The sequence below is a fragment of the Tiliqua scincoides genome, chromosome 9 (genome assembly GCF_035046505.1).
Source record: "Tiliqua scincoides isolate rTilSci1 chromosome 9, rTilSci1.hap2, whole genome shotgun sequence".
NCBI lineage: Eukaryota > Metazoa > Chordata > Lepidosauria > Squamata > Scincidae > Tiliqua > Tiliqua scincoides.
This window is the reverse complement of record NC_089829.1, coordinates 19,153,111-19,175,384: the sequence shown is the minus strand read 5'-3', so window position 1 is coordinate 19,175,384 and position 22,274 is coordinate 19,153,111. Positions and strand designations below refer to the sequence as shown.

At 48.9% G+C, this 22,274-nt stretch overlaps 1 protein-coding gene across 2 annotated transcripts in view; it reads left to right on the top strand.

The window, feature by feature from the left end:
- Positions 1–22,274, top strand: part of KCTD15 (potassium channel tetramerization domain containing 15) — a 70,741-nt gene that overhangs the window by 30,018 nt on the left and 18,449 nt on the right. For both annotated transcript variants that reach the window (XM_066637639.1, XM_066637638.1), the window contains exons 3-4: positions 9,973–10,117; positions 21,115–21,420. In XM_066637639.1, coding sequence (XP_066493736.1) covers positions 9,973–10,117; positions 21,115–21,420 — 451 coding nt within the window. The remainder of the gene's footprint in view (positions 1–9,972; positions 10,118–21,114; positions 21,421–22,274) is intronic.

Sequence of the window (22,274 nt, the reverse complement as noted above, 5' to 3'; positions counted from 1 at the left end):
ACTGCCTCTTCGCCTAGGGGCATATGGGCAATGCTCCTTCCCCCCTTTCACTGTGCTATGAATAACTCCTTCTGCGGCAATGAAATTTGCAAAACCACAGAAGCAGCGAACGTAAAGGCACAGTTGGGGTTTTGTCCAGGGGAGCATTTCATGCCCCAGAATTGCCCTGTTTCATCCCGGAGTATCGGCCAGCGGATCTGGGGAGTATGGTTGGGCCAGCCTTGTGCACATGCAGGAAATGATGGCAAAACATGTTAGCCTTGGCCCTTGCCCCCAGGTTCCGCCGTGCTACCTTCTGCCGCTTGGCGATGTCCCAATTTCCCACCTCTGTGGCTTGAGCGCCACATCTGCGCCAAGGAGCAAAGCACAATTGACAGGCTCCGTATCAAGCGTGCAGAAGGCTTGAGAGATCTTGTCAGCTTCACTTTGCCCGTCTTGTTGTGTCTGGGATTGAAACAGCCCGAGTGTGGCGGGAAGCCGCGTGGAGCAGGCGGAGCACAGGGGAAAGTGGAGCAGTGGAGCAGCAGAAGAGCCGGGCGCTCGGGGCAGGCAGACAAATAGAAATCCAAAAGGACACCTTTCAGGGCTCATTTTCCATAAATGCACAATTACAAACCAATTTGACATGGGGCAGAGGAACTGTCTATGGCATCCATTTTTAATGACGAGTGTAAACAGATAAATTATAAATAGCGCAAATATTACTGAACAGTTAAATATTAATCACGTAATTGCTTAAATTAATGCTCTCCATGCCCTCTTTCCAACGGAGACTTCAGCACTCGTGTGGGTGATGGGAAGCACAGCTAATCAAAGGGTGTTCTGCACAGGGCATGGCGGAGAGGGGATTGGGAGTTGCACGTGGGGTTGGCAAGGAAAGGGGCTTTATTTGTCACTGGGGGACGAGAACATTGCCAGGGAACATTACCACGTGCTTGCAAAAGTGGCACCAGAGCCCAGGAATTGTTTTTCCCTACAGTTTGCATGGCAAGTCAAACAGTGCCATCAGCCCTCAGCCTTCCCCATTTTTATAAAACTGGGGGCTGGGGTGTTCATGTGGGACAACCTGTATTTCTTTCCTTATATTAGGCACCTGAAGGGGAACATGACTGAGACATAAAAAATTATACAGAGGATGGATAGAGTGCTCTTTTCCCTCTCACGCAACACCAGAACTAGGGGCATCCACTAAAATTGAATGGCGGGAGAGTTAGAACAGGCAAACGAAAATATTTCTTTACCCAGCGTGTAATTAATCTTTGGAACTCCTCCCCACAGGATGTGGTGATGGCATCTGGCCTAGATGCCTTTAAAAGGGGATTGGACAGATTTCTGGAAGTAAAGGTTACAAGCCATGATGGGAATGTGCAACATCTTGGTTTTAGAAATAGGCTACCTCAGAATGCTAGATGCAAGGGAGGGCACCAGGATGCAGGTCTCTTGTTATCTTGGGTGCTCCCTGAGGCATCTGGTGGGCCACTGTGAGATACAGGAAGCTGAACTAGATGGGCCCTGGGCCTGATCCAGCGGGACTCTTCTTATGTTCTTATTAAGAATTTATACCTGACATTTCCACTCCTCAAAAGGCAACCAAGCTAGCCAGTGGCAACAAAAACTGAAAAGAATCACAAGGAAAATACATTATGGGAACACAAAATAAGAGCAGAAAGGAAAGGCCACGCAGGCAAAAGAGGAATGAATTCAGACACCAGTTAGACCAAAGGTACATTTGAATCAAAGCAGTTACCTATCTAGTCAGGCACCTGCTTTATTTTTGTTTATTTTTTCACATTTTTATACCGCCCTTCCTCCAAAGAGCTCAGGGCAGTGTACACAGCTGCTCCCCTCCTTTTGTCCTCACAACAACCCTGTGAGGTGGGTGAGGCTGAGAGAAAGTGACTGGCCCAAGGTCACCCAGGAAGCTTTGTGGCTGAGGCGGGATTCGAACCTGGATCTTCCAAGTCTAAGTCCACCTCCTAAACTACTACACCACCCTGGCTTTCTCACAGTGACCAAGCAAATGCTCCACAAGCAGGTCTTGATGGTAGAAGTCCCTCCCCGCTGTTGCTCCTACGAGCAGTTGTGCAATTCATGAATAGGAGAAGGCTATGTAGCAATTTCATGTCCACATATTTAGGTTAGTTATGGCCCAATCCTAGTTGAATGCCTCACGGATGCTGGCATGACACCCATCATATTCTAAGCACTTCCCAGCAACACCACAGCTATAGCACAGCAACACCAGAGCCACAAGGGTCAAAATGCTAAGCTTGTCCTAACAAAGCAATGTTGGCACTGCCCTTCCCAGTAACACCCCCAGCACCCATGGAAACAACAACACAACCTGTTATCCATGGAGCGGCATCCTGATGGCAGCTCATCATCAGTGTGTCATCACCTTGGCATCTGCGCATCATCCATGTGTCATTGGTGTGATGTCTAAGGAGCCAGTCTCTGCATTCAATCAGCCCCAGTGCTGGCAGCCAGAAAAGAGCCCCCAGGGCGAAGTGAGAATGGGGTGGGGGAAGGTGCAGGGCCTAAAAGCAGCCAGTGTTGCGGGGGGACAACGACGATGACACTACTCTCTCAGCCACCGGGAATGAACAACAGCACCACTTCAACTATGGGGAGATGCCCCAAGGGTGCCTCACACAGATAATATCACACAAGGATACCGCAGCATCCCCAACCTCTTTTCAAGGAATTGCAAAGACTTTACTGAGGATTCAAGTCCCTTCATCCCACCCATATAAACATATCCAAGGAATACTATTTCAGCAGGGTAGAGCAAGGTATCTTTGATGAGTGCATATCCAAGGAATACTATTTCAGCAGGGTAGAGCAAGGTATCTTTGATGAGTGCTTGGCCAGCAGTAACAATTGTTAGAGCTTCTAACATTTGCCAAGAGGGAGCAGACATCCCTTGCTCTTAGCTGTTGCGAAAGGAAGGGACATTTGGGCAACACAGTTGTAAGCAGAGACGTGTGACAATCCTGAGGGGTCACAAGGCAGTGGTGTAGAGACATAAGAGGGAGATGCAACCTCAATATATTGCAGCATGGGATCCCCTCTGCTTACCTGTGTGGGATGTATTGTCCTTGCTTCCCCTGTTGGGTGGTGAGGTAGAGGTTCCAGCAGGGTGTTTGTGCATGGAGTCCTCCTGGGGCAGAGTCCTTGCAATTAGAATTCTGAGAAGACAGTTAATCCGATATCTTGCCACACGTGATTTGAGGGTCAAGAAAAGAGTTCTTTTTGTGTGCCAAGTACCCTTATGCCAGGGTTCCCATCACCAACACGCCTCTCCAAGAAACCAGAGAGGTACAGCCCTGTGCCATGCATTGGATCATCTGAGCTGCATTCTCCTTTGCAGGGGCATATGTACTGGGGTTGATGTGCTGTGAATGGCTTCCAAATGTAGGCTGTATCCTATGTTCTGTTGCGGAGTGGTGGGCAGGGCTGGGGTGACAGGAAGTGCAATTTTTTGCGGTTTTCCCTTCCCCATTTTTCCTTACGGCCAGGGTTAGTCCTACCCACACCAGCTCCATCAGCGGTGTAGCATTTTTCTGGTGTTGAGGGTGTGTCCATTCTCTGAAGAGGGGTTGTGATAGTATTTGTTGACTCCTCTTGTCGCTTCCATGTCGTACCTCAATTCCCTGTTTTGTTCTCTCTGCTGGCTGAATTGCACTGGCATCCAAGTGGTGCCAGTGAATGATATTGTCACAGCGTTTTTCTGACATTGTGCAGGAGTCCATGGTGTGTCCGTTGGTGGGCAGGCTTCTACACTACAGGGCTGTCATTGCCCCTCGCTGAGGACTAGGCTGATGCATTTGGTGATTGCAGAAAATGGATTTTGGGGGGTTATGTACCTTCCAACATGTCTAGACAAAATTAAGGGTGTGGATGTGAATTTGTAGTACAGTGGGCTCTCCTTATCTGTGGGCTAGGCATCCGTAAATTTGAGTGTCAGTGGATGGTGAGCAGTGGCAGATTTACCCCTGCTCGCTCCCAGGGCAAAGGTCTGTGAAACTACCCCCCATGAGCAAAGCCACCCCCTACCTTTGGAGCATGATGGAGTCTCGTGCGACTGTAGGACTGACAGTCACTTCTGGTTCACGCCCGTGACTTCTTGTCATGTCTGGAAGATTTTGGAGAGGAAGCCACATGTGACCTCTTCGAACCTCAGAACGCCTCCCTGACATGACCGGAAGTCACTGACAAAACCAGAAGTTATTTCCGGTCGTAGCAGGGAAACCTTCTGAAGAGGCTGGGAGGCTCTAGAGGGCCCAACACGGGTTTCTCAGATGAGTGTTTGAGATGCCAAACTCTTCCCCTCCCTCGCAGATTTAAGAAACCACAGATTTTTATATTCATGTGGGATCATGGAACTGATCCCCTGCAGATACTGAGGGCCCACTGTACTTGGATTGTCACACCAAGGATCAGTGCCTAGGCACCTCACACATATGCGTGCAGGCTCTCTTGTGCTGTATCTGTTTGCCCTGCACTAGCCTACCCACATCGGTCTCTGTAGCAGACTGGCTTCACAGATGGATTGTAGCATTGCTTTTATTTTTCATAGTGTATCCTCTTTTCTGCCCTTCAGTGCTTTTAAGCTTTTTAAAACAGAAAGAGCTTTACACCACAATATTGTACTTTGATGTAGAAGACAAATGGAATCTACACCAAAAATGGTGCATCTTCTCAACTCTCTTGTGTGCTACAAGAGAGGATTTGAGCAGGCTGATTCCCTTTCTTGTACCCCACATCCAGTGTTCTGTTGTTGGTTTTTTCCAAAGTAGACTTTTGACATTTCATGGCTCTTAGGGAGCCCTGAGCATGCTCAGTTCTCATCAAACAGTGTGTATGTGCTGTGCATGCGTAGTGCATTCCCCAAGTATATAGAAGCCATTGCCTTCTGTTGAGGTGACCCCATTTTGCATCTAGTCTCTTAGGCCTTCAAGCACCTGAATTAGCTGTATGGATGAATGGATGGATAGATGGAGCTCGAACACGTTCAGCAAATATTTGCTGTTTGGATAGGTAGTTATGGGGGAGTGAAAGGCGCATATGTTAAAGACTTTATTTTATAAAATATCCCCAAAATCTTCTCCAAAGGTAAATTAGATCCAGGCTAAGGGAGAGTGGTTTACCGGGGACAAATTTCAGAAAATGGGGAACAGTTGGAGGAAGTAGCTCATCACAGGTTTGGGAGTTGGGGAAAAGATGCTCATCTCTGGGGGAGTAAGAGGAATGTGTGCAAAAGAGGAATGACAGGAGGCCCTGCTGATGACCTAGGATGCAGATGAAGGGATGCCTGGGAGGGATAGAGGGGCCACATGCTTGGCAGGTGATAGTCGCTGTGAATAGGGGTATGCTTCGAGAAAGCAACTGTTCAAGGTCTTGGAGAAAAAGAAGGGTTCTGTGAATTGTCCTGCTTTAGCACCATCATTGCTCATTGTCTTCGACAGTGATGTACCTAACGCACAAACATTTTTTAACTCACACCCTCGCAGCCTCCCCAGGCCCCAGAAGACCCATGAAAACCAGAAGTGTCTTTCTAAAGCTCCAGGAGGTTTGAGGGCTGGGGAGGCAAATACTGCCTCCCCAAGCCTCAGAAGGCTGATTTTTTTGCTTCAGGTACGCCATTGCGGGTGCAGATTGGCACCCCCTTCAAGGTGTGGTACCAGGGGCAATGTACCCCCCTGCCCCCCTTAGCTACACCACTGGTTCTAGAGATGCTGCAGTATGGACAATAATGAACTGCTTCTTTTCAAAGCATTAGTCACCTTCCCTTTATTGTCATCAGAGGAATTAGTCTAGCTCTTGTGCCCCTCAAATTCTAGACCCCCAAAATGAGGCCAAATGCAGGCAAATGGAAGTGAGCCTCCAAAGTGCCTTTGAAGGGGAGGACAGACTCCCTAGTAGATCCCCTCCTCCACGCTTCGTTTGCTCCACTACCCTCCTTTCGAATCCTGAGAGCCGGAGGAAAAGGAGTGGTAAAGAGAGGTGGGCGGAAGCCAATCTGATGCCTGAGGCACCCAGCTCAGTTGGCTTCGGGCCAGCTCCGGCTGCATGGAAAGCTTGTTCACTTTCTAAACTGCCCTGCCCCACTTTCAAGAAGGGGGAATTTCAAGGCAATCAACAGGTCTCCTTATATGAAAGGAAAGCCCCATCAGGCAAAATGGAACATCTGCAAATCGGCATCGGGAGTCAGGAGGAAAAGACAGGCATTGAGTGCCAGCAACACAGTTTGCCCACATTCATCTTGAAAGCTCAAGCTTTATGGGAGTTCTAGCAAGCATCTAATCTGCTTTCATCACAACTGTAGATGTTCTCAAGGCTGCAGCATTGCTAAATTAATTCAGGGCACAGCTGAGCACAAGTCTTATCAGTGTATCCCCCACTAATTGATTCCAGTTGTAACCAAGGAAAGTCAGTGAAATTCCAGTTGAAGGCTTGCACACAATGCTGAGAAGAGATTAACCCTTCTAACAGATGACTATAGAGACCATTCTGCAGAGTCTTTTTCAACTCCCCCAAAGGAGAGGTTGCTACATGCGTAGAAATACGACACATGTTCAGGGGAGAACTTACTGTCTGTGGCTTCTGGGGACAGGGCTAGGACGAGCGGGTGGAAATGCCGGAGAAGTCAATTCCCTACAAACATGAAGTCAACAGACATGCAGAAGAATTTCTCAATTGTAAGAGCTGCCCAAAGCTGGAGCATTCTGCCTTGTGCAGTTGTGGATTTTCTTGCATTGAGTATTTTGAGCAAAGACTGGACGGCCACCTGTCAGGAATGTTGACAGGATGTTGCCTGCACTCAGCAAGGGGTTGGACTAGATGACCTTCAAGATTCTTCTAACCACCACTTGATGAATAAGTCTCTCATCTGTAGACATGGTATCCACAGATTTGAGTATCTGTGGATGCTAAGCCCATGGTTGGAGGGCCTTAGAGGAGCTCCCGGACATGACTAGAAACTTCTGGTCACACTGGGAGGTGTTTTGAGGAGGCCAGGAGGCTGCACATGACTTCTATGGGGCCAGGTGCAGTCCCCTAGGTAAATAATTGTGGTGCTGTGCTCCCCCCCCACCATCGATTTCATTATCTGATGAATTTGGTATTCACAGGGGTCCTGGAACAGATCCCCCATGGATACCAATGGCCCACTGTACTGTATCACGTTCTGGAACTGTGACACTTTAGACCAGGGTGCTCCAAGTGTTTTCTTTTGGGGGGGAGGTACCATTGTTCTAAGCACCACCTCTCCCACCAGTGACAGCGTGGGTGTGGACAAGACTGGGTGCCTGTAATCATGGCCCAGCACCTTCAGGCCTTCCTCTGAGCTGAGGATCAGACTGATTTGTTCTCACTCGCTCTGGAGGGTAGGGCTAGGACAAATCGTTTCAGGGTACAACAAGGAAGATTTTGAATAACTGACTTCTTAACAGCACAAAACTGTTTTGGCAGTGGCACAGGCTGCCTCACAAAGTGAAGCTGGAGAGTCATCTGGCCTGGGGCCTCCCCCCCCCCACTCTATGCAGCTGCAGCAACTCTAGCCATGGCCAGCCAGGTGTGCGGTACCCAGAAATAGTTGTCGGTGACATGATGGCATCACTGCCAACTGCTTCTGGGAGGCCCATTTCAGACTGTATGGAGGCAATGGAGGGCGGACCCACACAGTGCTCCACTCACTGTGGCTCAGCATGATCAGTTCCATGCTGGGGTGGTGGCTGCTCAAGCCCTTGCTGAAATGCAGCCAAATTGCCCAAAGGCCAACCCTCCCAGATGCAGTTGCTGTGATCGCACCACACATGACGTGTGGATGCTGTAACCCTTGTCTATGAGACCTGTGTACAGATCTTAGGGACCCTTGACCAAGTCTGGGTTTCCCAGTATAACCACAGTTTAAAGGAATGAGTTTCTACCATCCACATATTAGGTCAGTTTCTCGAACTGTGGGTCAGGACCCACTAGGGGGGTTGCGAGCCAGTTTCACGTGGGTCACATAGCACCTAGCTCAGCCGCCGTTGAAAATGGAGACATGAAAATACAGGGTGCAGAGCTGCTGGGCAGGGCAGCCTCCCAGTGGGAGAGAGGCATGATACTTTGCCCTGAATAGGTGGGACACTGGAAAGGGGAAAGGACTATGTGGTTGGAGAAGGATCCAAGTCTGTGTTCTGCTTTCATTTCCAAGCGGGAATATTTGAATTTCAAGCTATGCAAAATAACAGCACAAGTGTACTGTATAAGGTCGCGGCTTAGGTTTGAAGCCTAAATTGATGATGTCACTTCCGGCCATGACATCGCTTGTGGTGGATCCCCAAAGATTGTCATTCTATAAAGTGCTGGTGCTAAAAAGTTTAACCACTGCATTAGGTTTTAGCTTTGAGAAAATGCTTGGGCACCTCCTGCCTGCCCTGTAGAGCGTGGAGCTGCCCAGAGCATCCTGTGGCGCCATTAGCAAAAGTTTCTGCTCCAGGCCTGCAAGAGCAAATGTTGCCACACCAGCCAGATTGCTTCTGGGTTACCATTCCATAATTGGCGGTTCAGTGGGGGGGGGGGAAGCCGGGGAGCGCCCTATATTGCAGTGCCCTTTGGTAACTCTCCTTAATCAGTCCAATCCAAAGTGATTCAGTGTCTGTGTTCCTGGCTGAGATGCTGGGCGGACTGGGAATGACCTGCCACACATTGTAGATTCTGGGTAGGGTGCGGGACCTTCCCTTGGTGTTCAGCAGGGAACAATGTGAGCTCCAGCGGTATGAAATATCTCTGTAATTAATCCAGAGGAGAGTAGATGGCACACTAATGAAATCTGCAGATGATTACTAAATTAGAAGGAACTGGAAACACCAGATTTAGGAGCGATAGTGGAAAGAAAATTATACATGAAGTGGGAGAACAATGCGACATCAAACAGCCTTCTTGAGCTGGGATGTGCAGGAGGGAAGCAACCGCCTATCCCCAAACAACCTAAGTACAAAAATTGCACCCAAACTCCTGCTCGGTTCCAGCGGGAATGCTTTGCTTCCTGAGAGAGGCAAGCAATTGAGGAGAGGGGAGAGAAGAGGCTGAAGGGATTCTGCTGGAAAGAGGTCTGGGGAGATGCTTAAGACTAGAGACATGTTGTGCAACAAAATGAGTGAGGAGAGGATTACAGATTGTTTGGGAGTGTGTTGTTGCAAAAGGAATACTCCTGGACGTATGAGGTCATGGCATTTGTGGGCAACCTGTAGCCCCATGAATTTGTCCCCAGAAGCAGGTCAGGAGATGTGGTTCTCTATCAAACTGTTCTCCGAAAACCCTTTCCCCAAAGTACCGAGGGCATGTTTGTGCAGCATCACACAAGGAGGAGGGATTTGGGAAGTTTCCCAGAGAAGGGCGGGGACTTTCTCCCCCAGGACACACGCTCTTTGTGGGAGACTGGTATCGGACACATCGCCCTGCTCCCACTCTGACCACAGTCGAGGGCCAATCACGTATGCACACTGGTGAAACACAAGTATGTGCACTCTGGGATTGAAGTAGATGAAACAGCACATCTTGGTCACCTGAATTAGACGAACTCTGCAGGCTACCTAGAAATGATGAAAAAAAGGATGCAGCCACTTTTGTGATGTGTGGCTTGGCTTCTTTCCTAGAGCCATCTGATAGTTGTACTAATACATTGCTTGAACTCTCTTTAGCATTGAGCACCAGTGTATGATCTTGATGCCAAAGCTGGTGTAAAGGGGATAATATGGGTTAATCTCTTGGGGGCAGAGGATTTTCTGTGCATTGTAGATGTAGGTGACTTTCTGTAGGCTTCTGTCTTAGTGTTTGTTTCGGGACTGACTCTGCCATCTTAAGGTACTTTCCCAGAATCTGTGATAGAACTTTTAAACTTCCATTCCACCTGCGATCCTTGCAGTATCTCACAAATGTCCACTCCATCTTCTGCCCATCCTTCTCCTTTTTTTCCCTTCCCAGAATAAGTCGTCTCTTTAATGGCACGGAGCCCATTGTCTTGGACAGCTTAAAACAACACTATTTCATTGATCGAGATGGTGAAATTTTCAGATACATATTAAGCTTCTTAAGAACGTCAAAACTGCTGCTCCCTGAAGACTTTAAGGTAAGAAAGGCTAGAAACCTGCAATCTGTTTGGTTTTTGATTCATTCATTTCTTTAAGTGAGGCATGTTGTATTTTCTGCCCTAAGTCCTGACACAGACAAAACGTGACTGAATAGGGAGCACACTGTGCACTTGTGTGCTCTTTCTCTCCCTCCTCCTCTCTCAGATGCAGATACCTCCGTCGCCAGTTATGGTTAAAGTTTTTTGTGCATTGATTTTCAAACGAACCATGGTTACCTGCAAAACATAATTTGCCCCTTTGGCTATGAATGGATTTCCATACCTGGTTTGAGCTAACCACATTTAGTATCAAAATTACTGCACACATAAATGCTAACAGTAGTTACTGCTGAAAAGAGGAAATAGGGAAAATCCAGTAGCATAGCTAGCGGGGAGCAAAACGGTAAATATTTCAGGTGCCGCAGTGCTCTGTGCCAGTGTCCCCTCCCACTCTCCGTCAGCCATTCTGTGCAACATGCCATTTGGTTTGGCAAGCACCTTTGCATTGCCTTCACTGCCCAGAATGGCTTCAACAGCTGGTTGGAGAGGCTGCTTACATGGGGCATAGCAGCAATACTTACTGTTGCTCCTTCCTTTAGCTATGCTACTGGAAGAATCGACACATGAGAGCAGAGGTGGGAGAGGGAGAAGTGCACCAGCCTGCTGGGCTGGGCTGTCCTGACCCAAACCGTGGTTAGAAGGCAGGGCAGCATTTTGCCTATACTGTACTAGATCTAATTGCTGCTGCTTGTTGTTAAAGGGACTGGTCTGCCAGCCCTGGCTTCTGCACAACTTCACTGAGGCTCGGACTAGTCTGTTGAAATCATTGAAGTCCTCTCAGGAGCTGTGCTTTGGTGGGTTGTGTTCTTGAAAGTGCTTGGGTGCCATGCTGGGGAGGTGGTGCTAGAGCTTCCATCAGAGGGCCTAAAAGTTATCATAGATACCAACACGAGAGATGAAAAGTGAAGCAGCAGGGAGCCCGAGGTGGAATCACTTTTTTTCTAAACTCATTTTACTTTCACACATTTTAGTGTCTTTATCAGGATGTAACAACAATTAAGAAGGAGCAACATAAGTGAGACCACAGACCACCGTTTCACATTTAGGAAATGTTTTACTTGTGATGGTTGCACAAATTAACATCCAGTGGCGTAGCTGGAGGGGGGCGGAGTGCTCAGTCTGATGGGGAGGCTCAGTGGGGCAGGCAAGCGGCCCCTCCCTTTGGAGCCCTTCCTGGCAGGGGGAGCAAAACTGAGCCGTACGGAGGGAGCCGCTTGCCCATCCCGTCGGACTGAGCGCTCTGCCCCCCTCCAGCTAGCCACTGGATGTTAATTTGTGCAACCATGCCAGCAGTAGCATAGCTACAGAGGCATGGTAAGTATTGCAGGTGCCACAGTGTACCATGTGAGTGACCCCTCCCACTCACTGTTGGGGCCATCGCAATTGTCGTTGCTACCCAGCATGGCTCCGATGGCAAGTGGGAAGGGCTGCTTACACAGAACATTGTGGTGACTACAATACTTACTGTGCCCCCCTTTAGCTACGTTACTACATCCCAGTGCACACTCCTCTGGAAGTCTTCTGCACAAGCCCCATTGACCCAGACAAGCACTTGGTTTGTGTACCCACTGATCAGTTCAGTGGGCTTGTGCAGGACTCCGGGGGGGGGGCATGTCCATAGGGCTCCATTTCGTCATGCCGCTGCCTTCTGTTCCTCCTTTCCTTCTCCTACAAAACTGAATTGAAATGACCGCACAAAGGTTTGCTGCCAGTAATTGCAGGCTGGAGATGTTTTTATTTCCAGGAAATGGTCCCTCCTTGGTTTATTGCTTTGAAAAATGGAAATCTTAGGGGACCAACAATCATCTGTTCTTTTGTTCATAGAATTGTGACTTGCCTTAGTAATGATTCAAAATATTAAAAAAATATAAAATTCACAAGTGCAGCCCTTACTAGGTTTGGGAATAAATAGGAATCAGCCTGTGGGAGCCCCTTGTTCCAAGGCTCCAATTTGTCCACTGTTGTGAACTGACAAAGCCTTAATGCTCTTCCCTTTGGGATACTCAGAAAAGACAACATTTTAAAGCAGTGGCTCCATTTAGATGTAATGTTAAACCATGAGCTAGCTCTACATGTATGAGCTGAACTCGGTAGTTTAATGCTTAGAAAACTGTAGACTTTCTTCATCCCCTCATCCCCTCCAATCTTACATGTGAAAATGAAACTTTTGCTTCACTTTAGGCCAGTGGTTCTCAAACTCTCTAGGAGTCTGAGAAGCACTGGTAAGTGCTTGCATGGGCGGGGACTGCGATGGGGGTGGGGGGTGGGAGGTGTCCTGACGGCGCTGTAGCGATCACAGCGCCATGGTTGGCAACCTTCAGTCTCGAAAGACTATGGTATAAGCCTATAGCACCCAGTATTCCCAGGCGGTCTCCCATCCAAGTACTAACCAGGCCTGACCCTGCTTAGCTTCCGAGATCAGACAAGATCAGGGATGTGAGCGCCATGGTCACCCAGAAGCATTTTAACGTACCTGAGGGGACTGTGCAGCTTCCCGGAGGGTCCTGGAGGCTCGCAGCCCCCGCAGTGGGCAGCAACCTGCAGTCAGAGCCCACTTCTGGTTTGCAGTCAGAGCTCTGGAGCCCGGAGCTTCCAAAACCGGAAGTGGGCTCCATTCTGCAGTTGGAGGTGGTGAGGTGGAGGGGAGGCTCGCTGAGGGGGCTGTGAACCTCCTCGACCCTTCGGGATGCTGCACAGTCCTTCCAATTACATTAAAATGCTTCTGGGTGCCTGCGGTGCCGTGATCGCTGCAGTACTGTTGGGATACCCATTTCTGTGACACTCCCCTCAAGGGAGAAAGTGACCCCTTTTAAGTTTCAGAGGTGGGTTGTGACCCACCAGTTTGAGCACCACTGCTTTAGACTAAACTGCTGTACAAGTTGGTACCTCCTTATCCGCAGGTTCGGGACCTGCAGATTTGACTTAACACGGGTCCCAACCCACTTCTAGAGGGCCTCACTGAACCATCCTGGACACAACCAGAAGTGCCTTCTGGTTGCAACTGGGAAGTGTTCTGAGATGTAGGGAAAGCCACACACTACCTTTGCCCACCTCAGAGAGGTGTGGAGGATAAATACCATCATCACTGCTGCTAGCATAGCAACTCCATAGCATTAACAGCCCGATCCTAAGTCCCCACTAAGCTGCATCCCACAGGGGAATTTCAGCTGCTGGAGGTCTCCTCAAGACATGGGGACATTTGTCCTCTTGCCCTGGGGTAAGTGTCAGCAGCCACCATGGATCAACTTGGACCTGCACTAGTGTTATCGCTGGGGCAAGTCCACGTTGCTCTGTGCAGGCAGATCAGGCCTGGGAAGGGGGTTTAGGATACAGCACACTCCAGTGCTGCTTATCCCACGTCCCCCCCAAGCCCACCCCGCCCCATCTCCACCCCATTCCACCCCACTCCTGCGCCAGATTGACTTGGTCCAGCATGCCTTGTAACATCCTTAGATGTGTGCAGCACACCACCTACAAACACTATCACAAAACATTTTATGGTGCTTTAGTGGCAGTGTGCACCAGTGGAACATGCATTCTGCAAGTGCAGCCCAACCATAGGGTTGGGCCTGTTTTGAGTTATTCAATCTGTGCGTCCCTAGTGAGGCGTGGCTAGCCTCCAGGGGCGTCGCCAGGTATCTCGGGAGAGAGGTGGCTGCAGCTGCTCTGCTCAGCTGCACGTGCTGCTTCCTGACTTGCTGCTTTTCTGAGGCTGAGAACAAGGTGGGTGGGGCAGGGTGAAACATGGTGGGGAGAGGTGGGAGAGAAGGCTGGCTGGGCAGGCAGTGGTGCTGCATCTCATCATGGAGCTCTCTACATGTGCAGCCTCACCCCAAGGACTACATTTCCCAGTGTGCCCCTCGCCCTGGGCATCCTGGGAATGGTCAAGGCTGGAGGAGAGAAGAGTGCGGAGGTGCTGCATCTCATCAGCACAGGGTGTGCTCCTGGCAGGCTTCAAACTGGGAGGGAAGAGTAAGTACAGGCAGTGCAGCGCATTCCTCTGCTCCTAGTGGGGGGTGGTGTCCAAATACCCCAGCCTGCATCCCTCCGTCTTGCCTGGGGGAACAGGGGTGCCATCTGCATGCTGGGTATATGTGTGTGAGCAGCCCCTGTCTACTTTGGGGTGAGTTGTAATCTTGCTATATGTGACTGTAATCCTATCCACACTTTCCTGGTAGTAAGCCCCATTGACTCAAATGGGGCTTACTTCTGAGTAGACCTACATAGGCTTGGGGTCTGTGTCAGTTTAACCCAGGATCTTCACCTTTCTCTTCCCCCCCCTTCAAAAAAGAAAAAAAGCCACTCTTGATGACTTTTTCTCCAAAAATTGATTAATAATAAAAATCGCCATTCCTTTTCAGCCATTCCCCTTTTTCCTCCTGCCTCCTTTTGGGGGTGGGGGGGAGTACTCTGTTGGCTGCTATTGTAAGACAAAGGCACAATCCTAGCTAGGTCTACTCAGAAGTAATTCCTATTTTATTCAGTGGGGCTTACTCTCAGGTAAGTGTGGTTAGGATTGCAGCCTCAGAGTGCTGGCAGCCTTGTTTCTAGTGTATAATTATAACACCTTGTCTTGACACAGCTCCTCCCAACTGGGCTTCATGCCTGCTTAAAGCTGATTAGTTTCCCTTGTGAAACTCACCAGTGCAGCAAGCAAAAGTCAGGTCCCAGTTCAATAAATGAAGGTTGCCAAATCAGAGTCCAGAAACAATATGCCAGGTCACAGTCCAAGGTCAAAGTCAATAAGCCAAGTCAGTCCCCTCTCCTACCTCCAACCTGCACCCCTTTTACAACCCACACCACTAGTTCCTCCAGATGCTGTTTATATGCTCCCAGGTTCACTTTAGCCTTTAGCGGCTGCAGGTGTGCAGCACCCCTCCAGCTACCATCTGGGCTTTAACCCTGCATTTACTTAGAGCAGGGGTGCCCAAACCCTGGCCCGGGGGCCACTTGCAGCCCTCAAGGCCTCTCAATGCGGCCCTCAGGGAGCCCCCAGTCTCCAATGAGCCTCTGGCCCTCCGGAGATTTGTTGAAGCCTGCACTGGCCCAACGTAACTTTTCTCAGCGTGAGGGCAACTATTTGACCTCTCATGTGAGCTGTGGGATGAGAGCTCCCTCCACTGCTTGCTTTTTCACATCTGTGATGCAGTAGCGGCAGCAAAGGAAAGGCCAGCCTTGCTTTGTGCAAGGCCTTTTATAGGCACTGAGCTATTGCAAGAACTTCATTCATTCATATAAGTTCATCTTTAATATATTCATTTATGTAAACTTATGTAAATTTATTCAAATTTTAAATGTAAATTAATTCTTTTTTTTCCCCCGGCCCCCAACACAATGTCAGAGAGCTGATGTGGCCCTCCTGCCAAAAACTTTGGACACCCCTGACTTAGAGCAAGGGGCACTGTGGACACCACACCCTATCTCCTCGGTAATATCTTCTGCAATTCCAATACACACCTTCATCCCCATTTTGGGGGTAACTGAGGTGAGCTGTTGTAATAGGGAGCCATGGCCAATGGCTACAAGGCTCAGGGCAAGCGCGAGCTGGAAAAGCTTGAGAACCACTGGGTTGGGCAGTTAGCCAGTGCCAACAGCATCCTTAAGTGGCACAGGTTGGACTGAGAAAGTTCAGGGCAAACAGGGTAAGGTGGTAGCTGAGTGGGTGGTCTAGGGAGGTGGCTTTGTGGCAGTAATGGAATTCAAAGGAGGAGAGATCATGGAGAGGTTCGATTAGACATAGAGGGGGTTGATTATACCTCAGCTGCTATGGAAGCATGCCAGACCCTAAGCTAATGTCTGGTGCATGGTTTCCATGTAGGTCTATGTGCACAGAGACTTGATTTCCTCCCAACCCTCTTCTTTGCAGAGAGAGGAATTATTCAAAGTGGGCCTTTATGTGTTGAGTTACGCACACAGAGCCCTCGTGTTAGAGACCATTCTGGGCATCGCACCACAGGGCATGGCAGAAATCTGTTTGACATTGCTGCCTGCAGTCAGCTCTCTGACTGTGGTGGGCTGGTGGTTCCAGAGGCTCCACGAAGCTCTGGACCAACCCCCAGATACAGGCCAGTGGTGGGGTTAATGACCTAATTCTGTGCATGGTGTGGCATCATCGGTGATCACCACAGGCACAGGGAACCAAAACACAGGGCAATTAGGGATCAGTTCTGAACGATTATCATGTGTACCAAAGCCCCAGAAGAATTCAAAAGGGCTGACAACAGAAGATTAGACCAATATTTGTGTGGCAGGTGTGAGACAGTAGGACGCCAAGCACATCTCCCCATCCACTCCCGTGCCTGTTTCTTCTGGAGTGTTTTGCTGGCTTCAGTGAGACCAAGAGTACTTTCAGAATTCTTCTCCCTGGCCTCTAAGGATCCACATTTGCAATGCTCGTTTCAGACCGAGCATGTGGTGAGCCACAGAGACAGCCGCACATGTGTTCCTAGCTAGCAATTCTCTATTATCGCATCTGACTGGTGTGTTTACGGTGAATATTAACTACAGTTCCAGTTGCTAATAAGACAAGACTTGAAAGCAGTCTGCCTTTGACAGGTCCCCCTCTTGAGAGTGCCTTTTCCTAAGAGTGAGGCACATTTTTCATGTGCTTGTGAATTCTAGATGATGTGATTAGAGATGCAGTTACCCAGCTTGAAGTCCTTCCTGGTGTTTGCTGCTGCGTTCCATGGAGTCAGATGGGTGCAGGCTTTGGTTGATATGCTTCTCCCCCTTGACGCACCCGCGAGGTGCAAAACTATTCTATGTGACTCAAGATCCACACACACATATATGTCCCTGCGTTAGTAGATTGCCACTACTTCCCTGCTGAAAAGTGTCTCGGAGTCTGGTCCTGAGGAGCAGTTGGGTTGCAAGGACCACTCCCAGGCCTTTACACTAAGCTACAGCCTGACCCTGTAGCCAGGCAGTAGCACAGCTACAGGGGGCAGGGTGGTCAGTATAGCAGACACCACAAAGCGCCGTATAACCAGCCCCTCCCTCTTGCCATTGAAGCCATTCTAAGCAACAATGACAAAGCACTGTGTTGCCATCACTGACCAGAAAGGCTCCAATGGTGAGTGGAAGGAGCAGGTTACATGGCATGTTGTGGCACCTGCAATACTGACCGCACTACTGCCCCCCAATAGCTACGCTACTGTTGCCAGGAGACCCCAGTACTGGAGACCCTGGTTCAGCACCTACTGAACCAGAGCCTTAGTCCTTTGAGGAACCCCTTGAGATTCCTCCCCTGTCCAGAACCTCATGTGGCTCTTCAGCCTGCGCATCAGTGTCTGGAAGAATTTGATAGAGTGCAAAAGGCAAACAAGACTTGGTCAAAAGTGGAGACTGGGAGGGGCAGTCTGGGGCTGGAGATATTTACAAGCTCATCCCTCCTCAGGCTGTTGGTGGCACAAGTTATTCACTTGGAACTCTCCAGAGCTTTTCAGCCATGTGGCTCCCATTTAGATGGTAGGACATATGCCCATTCACAAAACCTCTCAAGTGCATAAAATTATTATTATTATTAACAACAGTATTTATTTTCAACAAAGTTCACAATGAGTGGTATGTTCTCATAAGTGCGCTATTCTTACATATACATCTTTCCACACATTTCTCAATTCATACAGAGCATTCTAGGTTGTGTGCGCTAATGTGTGTTGGGCCCAATCCTATCCAACTTTCCAGTGCCGATGCATCCATGCCAATGGGGTGTCTGCTGCATCCTGCAGTGGGAGGGAGGGAGGGAGGCCTCCTCAAGGTAAGCGGATTTTGTTCCCTTACCTCAGAACTGCATTGTGGTTGTATTGGCACTGGAAAGTTGGATAGGATTGGGCTCTGTGTGTGTGTGAGAGAGAGAGAGTCTGTCCACAGCTCCTGTTCATTACAGTCAGGCTTGTCCCACTCAGTAGACTGAGCCACTGGGAAGACTGAGGGGACAGGCCCCTGCAACCAGCAGTCTCCTTGCTTTCCTTGAGCTCACCCATGTTCTGGAATACAATGATAGTGATCACTGCCACCAGCAAGGCTAACAACCAAACCGGGAGGGAAGGGAGCTGCTTTGGAAACCCTCCCTCCCAAATGTATGATGGGAGCCTCAGAATGTTCTCAAAAACATGCAATAGTGCAAGGCTGGGAGTTATGGGGACAAGGTAGCATTCCTTCCCCAGAGCGAACCAGGTTAAGTAAGTTAGATGTAAAGAGGGCATTTATTCAAGGGCTTAGCAGACCTAAAGAGGTGATATAAAAATGGGGCATCTTTCAACCAATGGCAAGTAGGTGGAAAGCAAGCATAGAATATAACCAGAAATCTGACATGACTTCCTAAAAGTAGCCCCTGATCTTGCTTAGTCTGGACGTCCTAAGCAAGAGTGATCTTGCTTCGTCTAGTTCCCATCCGCCGTGACACCTCACTGCTGACAATGCACCAGCCTCTTGGTCAGAGTTAGGATCAGGAGCCAAGAGCATGTTTACATGCCCTTCACTTTATGATGTCACAGCTGTGCCTCACTGGTCAAGGCATCCTTACCTGCCTTCAGGCCCTGGTCAAGTGGGCAGAAGTGACCTCTCAGGATGCATGCTGTGTGGTGCAAGTTCCCCCTTCCCCATCATAAAATGTTTGTTGTTTCGGTCAGTGGGTTTACTAGCTGTGCCTTAGAAGGAAGCTTTTTGCACTCCATGGCCAGCCTCACCGAGAAGCCTGTGACTGGATGTCTTGCCCCCGTTCTCTTGGGGCTTCCTTGTATAGTACCTGGCTGTCCCTGTGTCAACCAGGAATAAATGAATGGTGCAGTCTTTGCCAGCAAACAGTTTTGAACCTGTGAAGTAACTGAAATCAGGGTGTGAGTCTAGGAAGTCATGTCAGATTGCTTTGTCTTTTGCTTGCTTTGTGCCTTCAGGCCATTGCAATGTAAAAAGCCTTGCCTGGACTGTCCGCTGCCCCCATCTTTTTGCATTTCCCTGCTTGTAACTCCCTTTTACTACTTTTTATCGGCTGTCCCCGTTTTAATAAATGTCCCTCTTATTTTCGACTTCAATCTGCCTGGCCTGTTTGACTCAGTGGAAAACATCATCTCCTTGTCTGCTAGATTAACACTTGCTTGTTTTCAGTGCTTTTTACAGCTTTTATTCATCTCTCTCGTTGGCCATTTTTAACGTTAGTGATTATTGCATTTTAAATTATTGTGCGTGGCTGCCCCATTTTATGGGAGGAAAGGTGGGAGATAAATATTTTTTTAAAGAAAGAAATGTCACTGAATCGGTTTTGGGAGGCCACCTGAAATCAGGGCCTCCCATCACACATCTGGGAAAAAGAAAATCCAAGCACCGCCCCCCCCCCCCGGGTCTGGTTTTAGCTTCAGTTTTTGTGCAGCGATTGTATTTTGGAATAGGAATGAGTTGGGGGGAAGAAAGTGGTGCAAGCCCTCTCTCCAATCCCCATAACTACCCTTAATGGCATCACAGAGGCAGAGGCTTCACTTTGGTCCCCATCCTAAGCAAGTGCAACCAGCACCAGTGCAGTTGCAATGCAGTCCAAAATGTTCCCTTACCTTGAGGACTGCCCTGTGCCACAGGATGCAGCATATGCCCCATTCACCCAGCTGCATCGGTGCTGGCAAGTTGGATAGGATTAGGCCCTTTGTAGCTTAAGAGGGCTGGCTCCATAGGCAATCAACCACCCAGCCCCATAACCAGTTTATAGTATCAGAAGATCCAGCACCATGCACAGACCTAATCTGAAGGCACATGAGGAAGCCACCTTTTGGAGCTAAGGAGACCCTGGTCTGGTCAGTGCCTGGGTATGTGACCTCCTGCACTCCGTGCACACAACCAGTAGCATAGCTAGAAGGAGGAGCAAAACAGTAAGTGCTGCAGGCGCCGCAGTGCACCATGTAAGCAGCCCCTTCCACTCACTGTCTGAGCCATTCCAGGCAACATGTGGGCACTCAGTAAGTTCTGGGCTCACTGCCCAGAATGGCAACGATGGCAAGTGGGATGAGGTGCTTACATGACGTGTTGCGGTGCCTGCAGTACTTATCATTCCCTGCCCCCCACTGCACATGGCCTTGAGTTCCATGCTGGGAGGAAAGGTGGGATGTCAACATAATGAATCATCTCCAGATGGCTAAGAGCAGAACAAGTGGCTATAGTCTTCTCCTCTGGATCAAGTCATCCGGAATAACCCCACTTGAATAGTTGCCAGCATGAATGTGGCTTGCAATCCAGTCCTCTTCAGGGTTCTGCAGCTCTGTTTCTAGGGCAACTGTGTGTAGCAATGAATTTCGCTCAGGGGTGTCAAACTTGTTTCATACCGAGGGCCAAATAGCATTCATGATGCCTGCTGAGGGCCAGAAGTGATGTCATTAGGCAGGAACTGATGTCATTAAACAGGTCATAATAAAAAAATAAGCACTTTTTTCTTACTTAGGAACTCATTAGCGGTAAACAACAGAAAACACACAAATCTTGATCATATTTCAAGATATGAGAGAGCCCAATTTTCACGTGGGCTGCCCTTTCAGCAGTAACACCACAGTACTGCTTAGCAGATGAGAGCCTGAGGGCCAGAGAAAAAATTTCCGTGGGCCGCATGTTTGATACCCCTGCATTAGCTCCTCTGCCTCCCATCAGATGCTTCTGTTTATTATGACAGGTTTTGAATCCACCGCTAGATTGATTAAAGAGAAAAGTTAGGTAATTCACTGCAAGAGAAATTGTACCAACCAGGTCTGCTCAGGCATAGTTATAAACAACTTTCTTGGCAGAGCGAAGGCATCAAAGCGCAAAATGGCTCTTTTGGATTTGGGAACCTGTTGCGTTTCGACTCTTGCAGAATATGTAGGTCAGGAGAAATTAGACACGGCTGGTATTTTTTTCTCTCTCTCTAAAAGATCCACGAGCTCTCTTAGTTTTCTTTCTTTCTCTTCTCGTCTCTGCAGGACTTTAATCTTTTGTATGAAGAGGCCAAGTACTACCAGTTGCAGCCCATGATCAAGGAACTGGAGCGATGGAAACAGGAGAGGGAACAACGGAAGCACTTCCAGCCCTGTGACTGCTTGGTTGTAAGGGTGACTCCGGATCTTGGGGAGAGGATTGCGCTGAGCGGGGAGAAGGCGCTGATCGAAGAGATCTTCCCAGAGACAGGGGACGTCATGTGCAACTCCGTCAACGCCGGCTGGAACCAGGACCCCACTCACGTCATTAGATTCCCTTTGAATGGATACTGCCGGTTGAATTCAGTGCAGGTAATGGGCCTCTTCTTCTGCGCGGCACCTCCGTCCCTTTTATTCCAGGATCAGTTGTATGCAAATGAGTCACTTCTGCCCAATTACCTCTGTCTAGTGCTTAAACTGCAAGGAGACATTTTCTGCCTGGTGAGATCACCCGTGTTTTTCAGGAGGGATTTTTTCCCTCCCCCTCCTTCCCCCTCCCCCACTCTTTCCCCTAAGTCTATGCAGGGGGAAAAAATAGATTTAGAATTTGTATATGTTAGCACCATGCTGCTCTTCTAATGGCATCTGGCTGACAAATGCTAATTTTTTTCATCAATGCGTACCCTGCAGCCCTTTGTTCCCCTTGAAAAGTGCCCCTAGGAAGAAAAAGAGTTTCAAAACTGCAAAAAAAAAGGGGAAAAACACCCTTCTCCATGCCACTTTTATAGAAAATGCAACAATGTGTAAATGCATAATTTATGTCCCACTCATAATTAAATGATAGAGCCTGCGGGATGGACTTTAAAAAAATGATCCCTGCACTTTTTCTTTTTCCAAGGGATGTTCTATAAAAATGGCCCAGAGTATTTTAAACAAAATGTGTTCCACTTTATACTCAAAGGTTTTTATGGGGTTGATTGAGTTTTTTTCCCCCCTTTTGCCTTTTTTTCAGTTTAAACATTAAACATGAAAGATTAGTAGGCAGATCGGCGGGTGCAGGACGGAGCAAGAGATGGATGTTAGCCCTTCGGGGAAGCCCCCCTGGACCTTTGCTTCCCATTAGGGAGCTTGCCTGGGGAGGGGGTGACCCCAGCAGCAGATCTTGATGCTGAGCGGCCTTGACTGCTCCTCGCTAATTAGCGGTGACGAAGACAGCAAAGAACTTC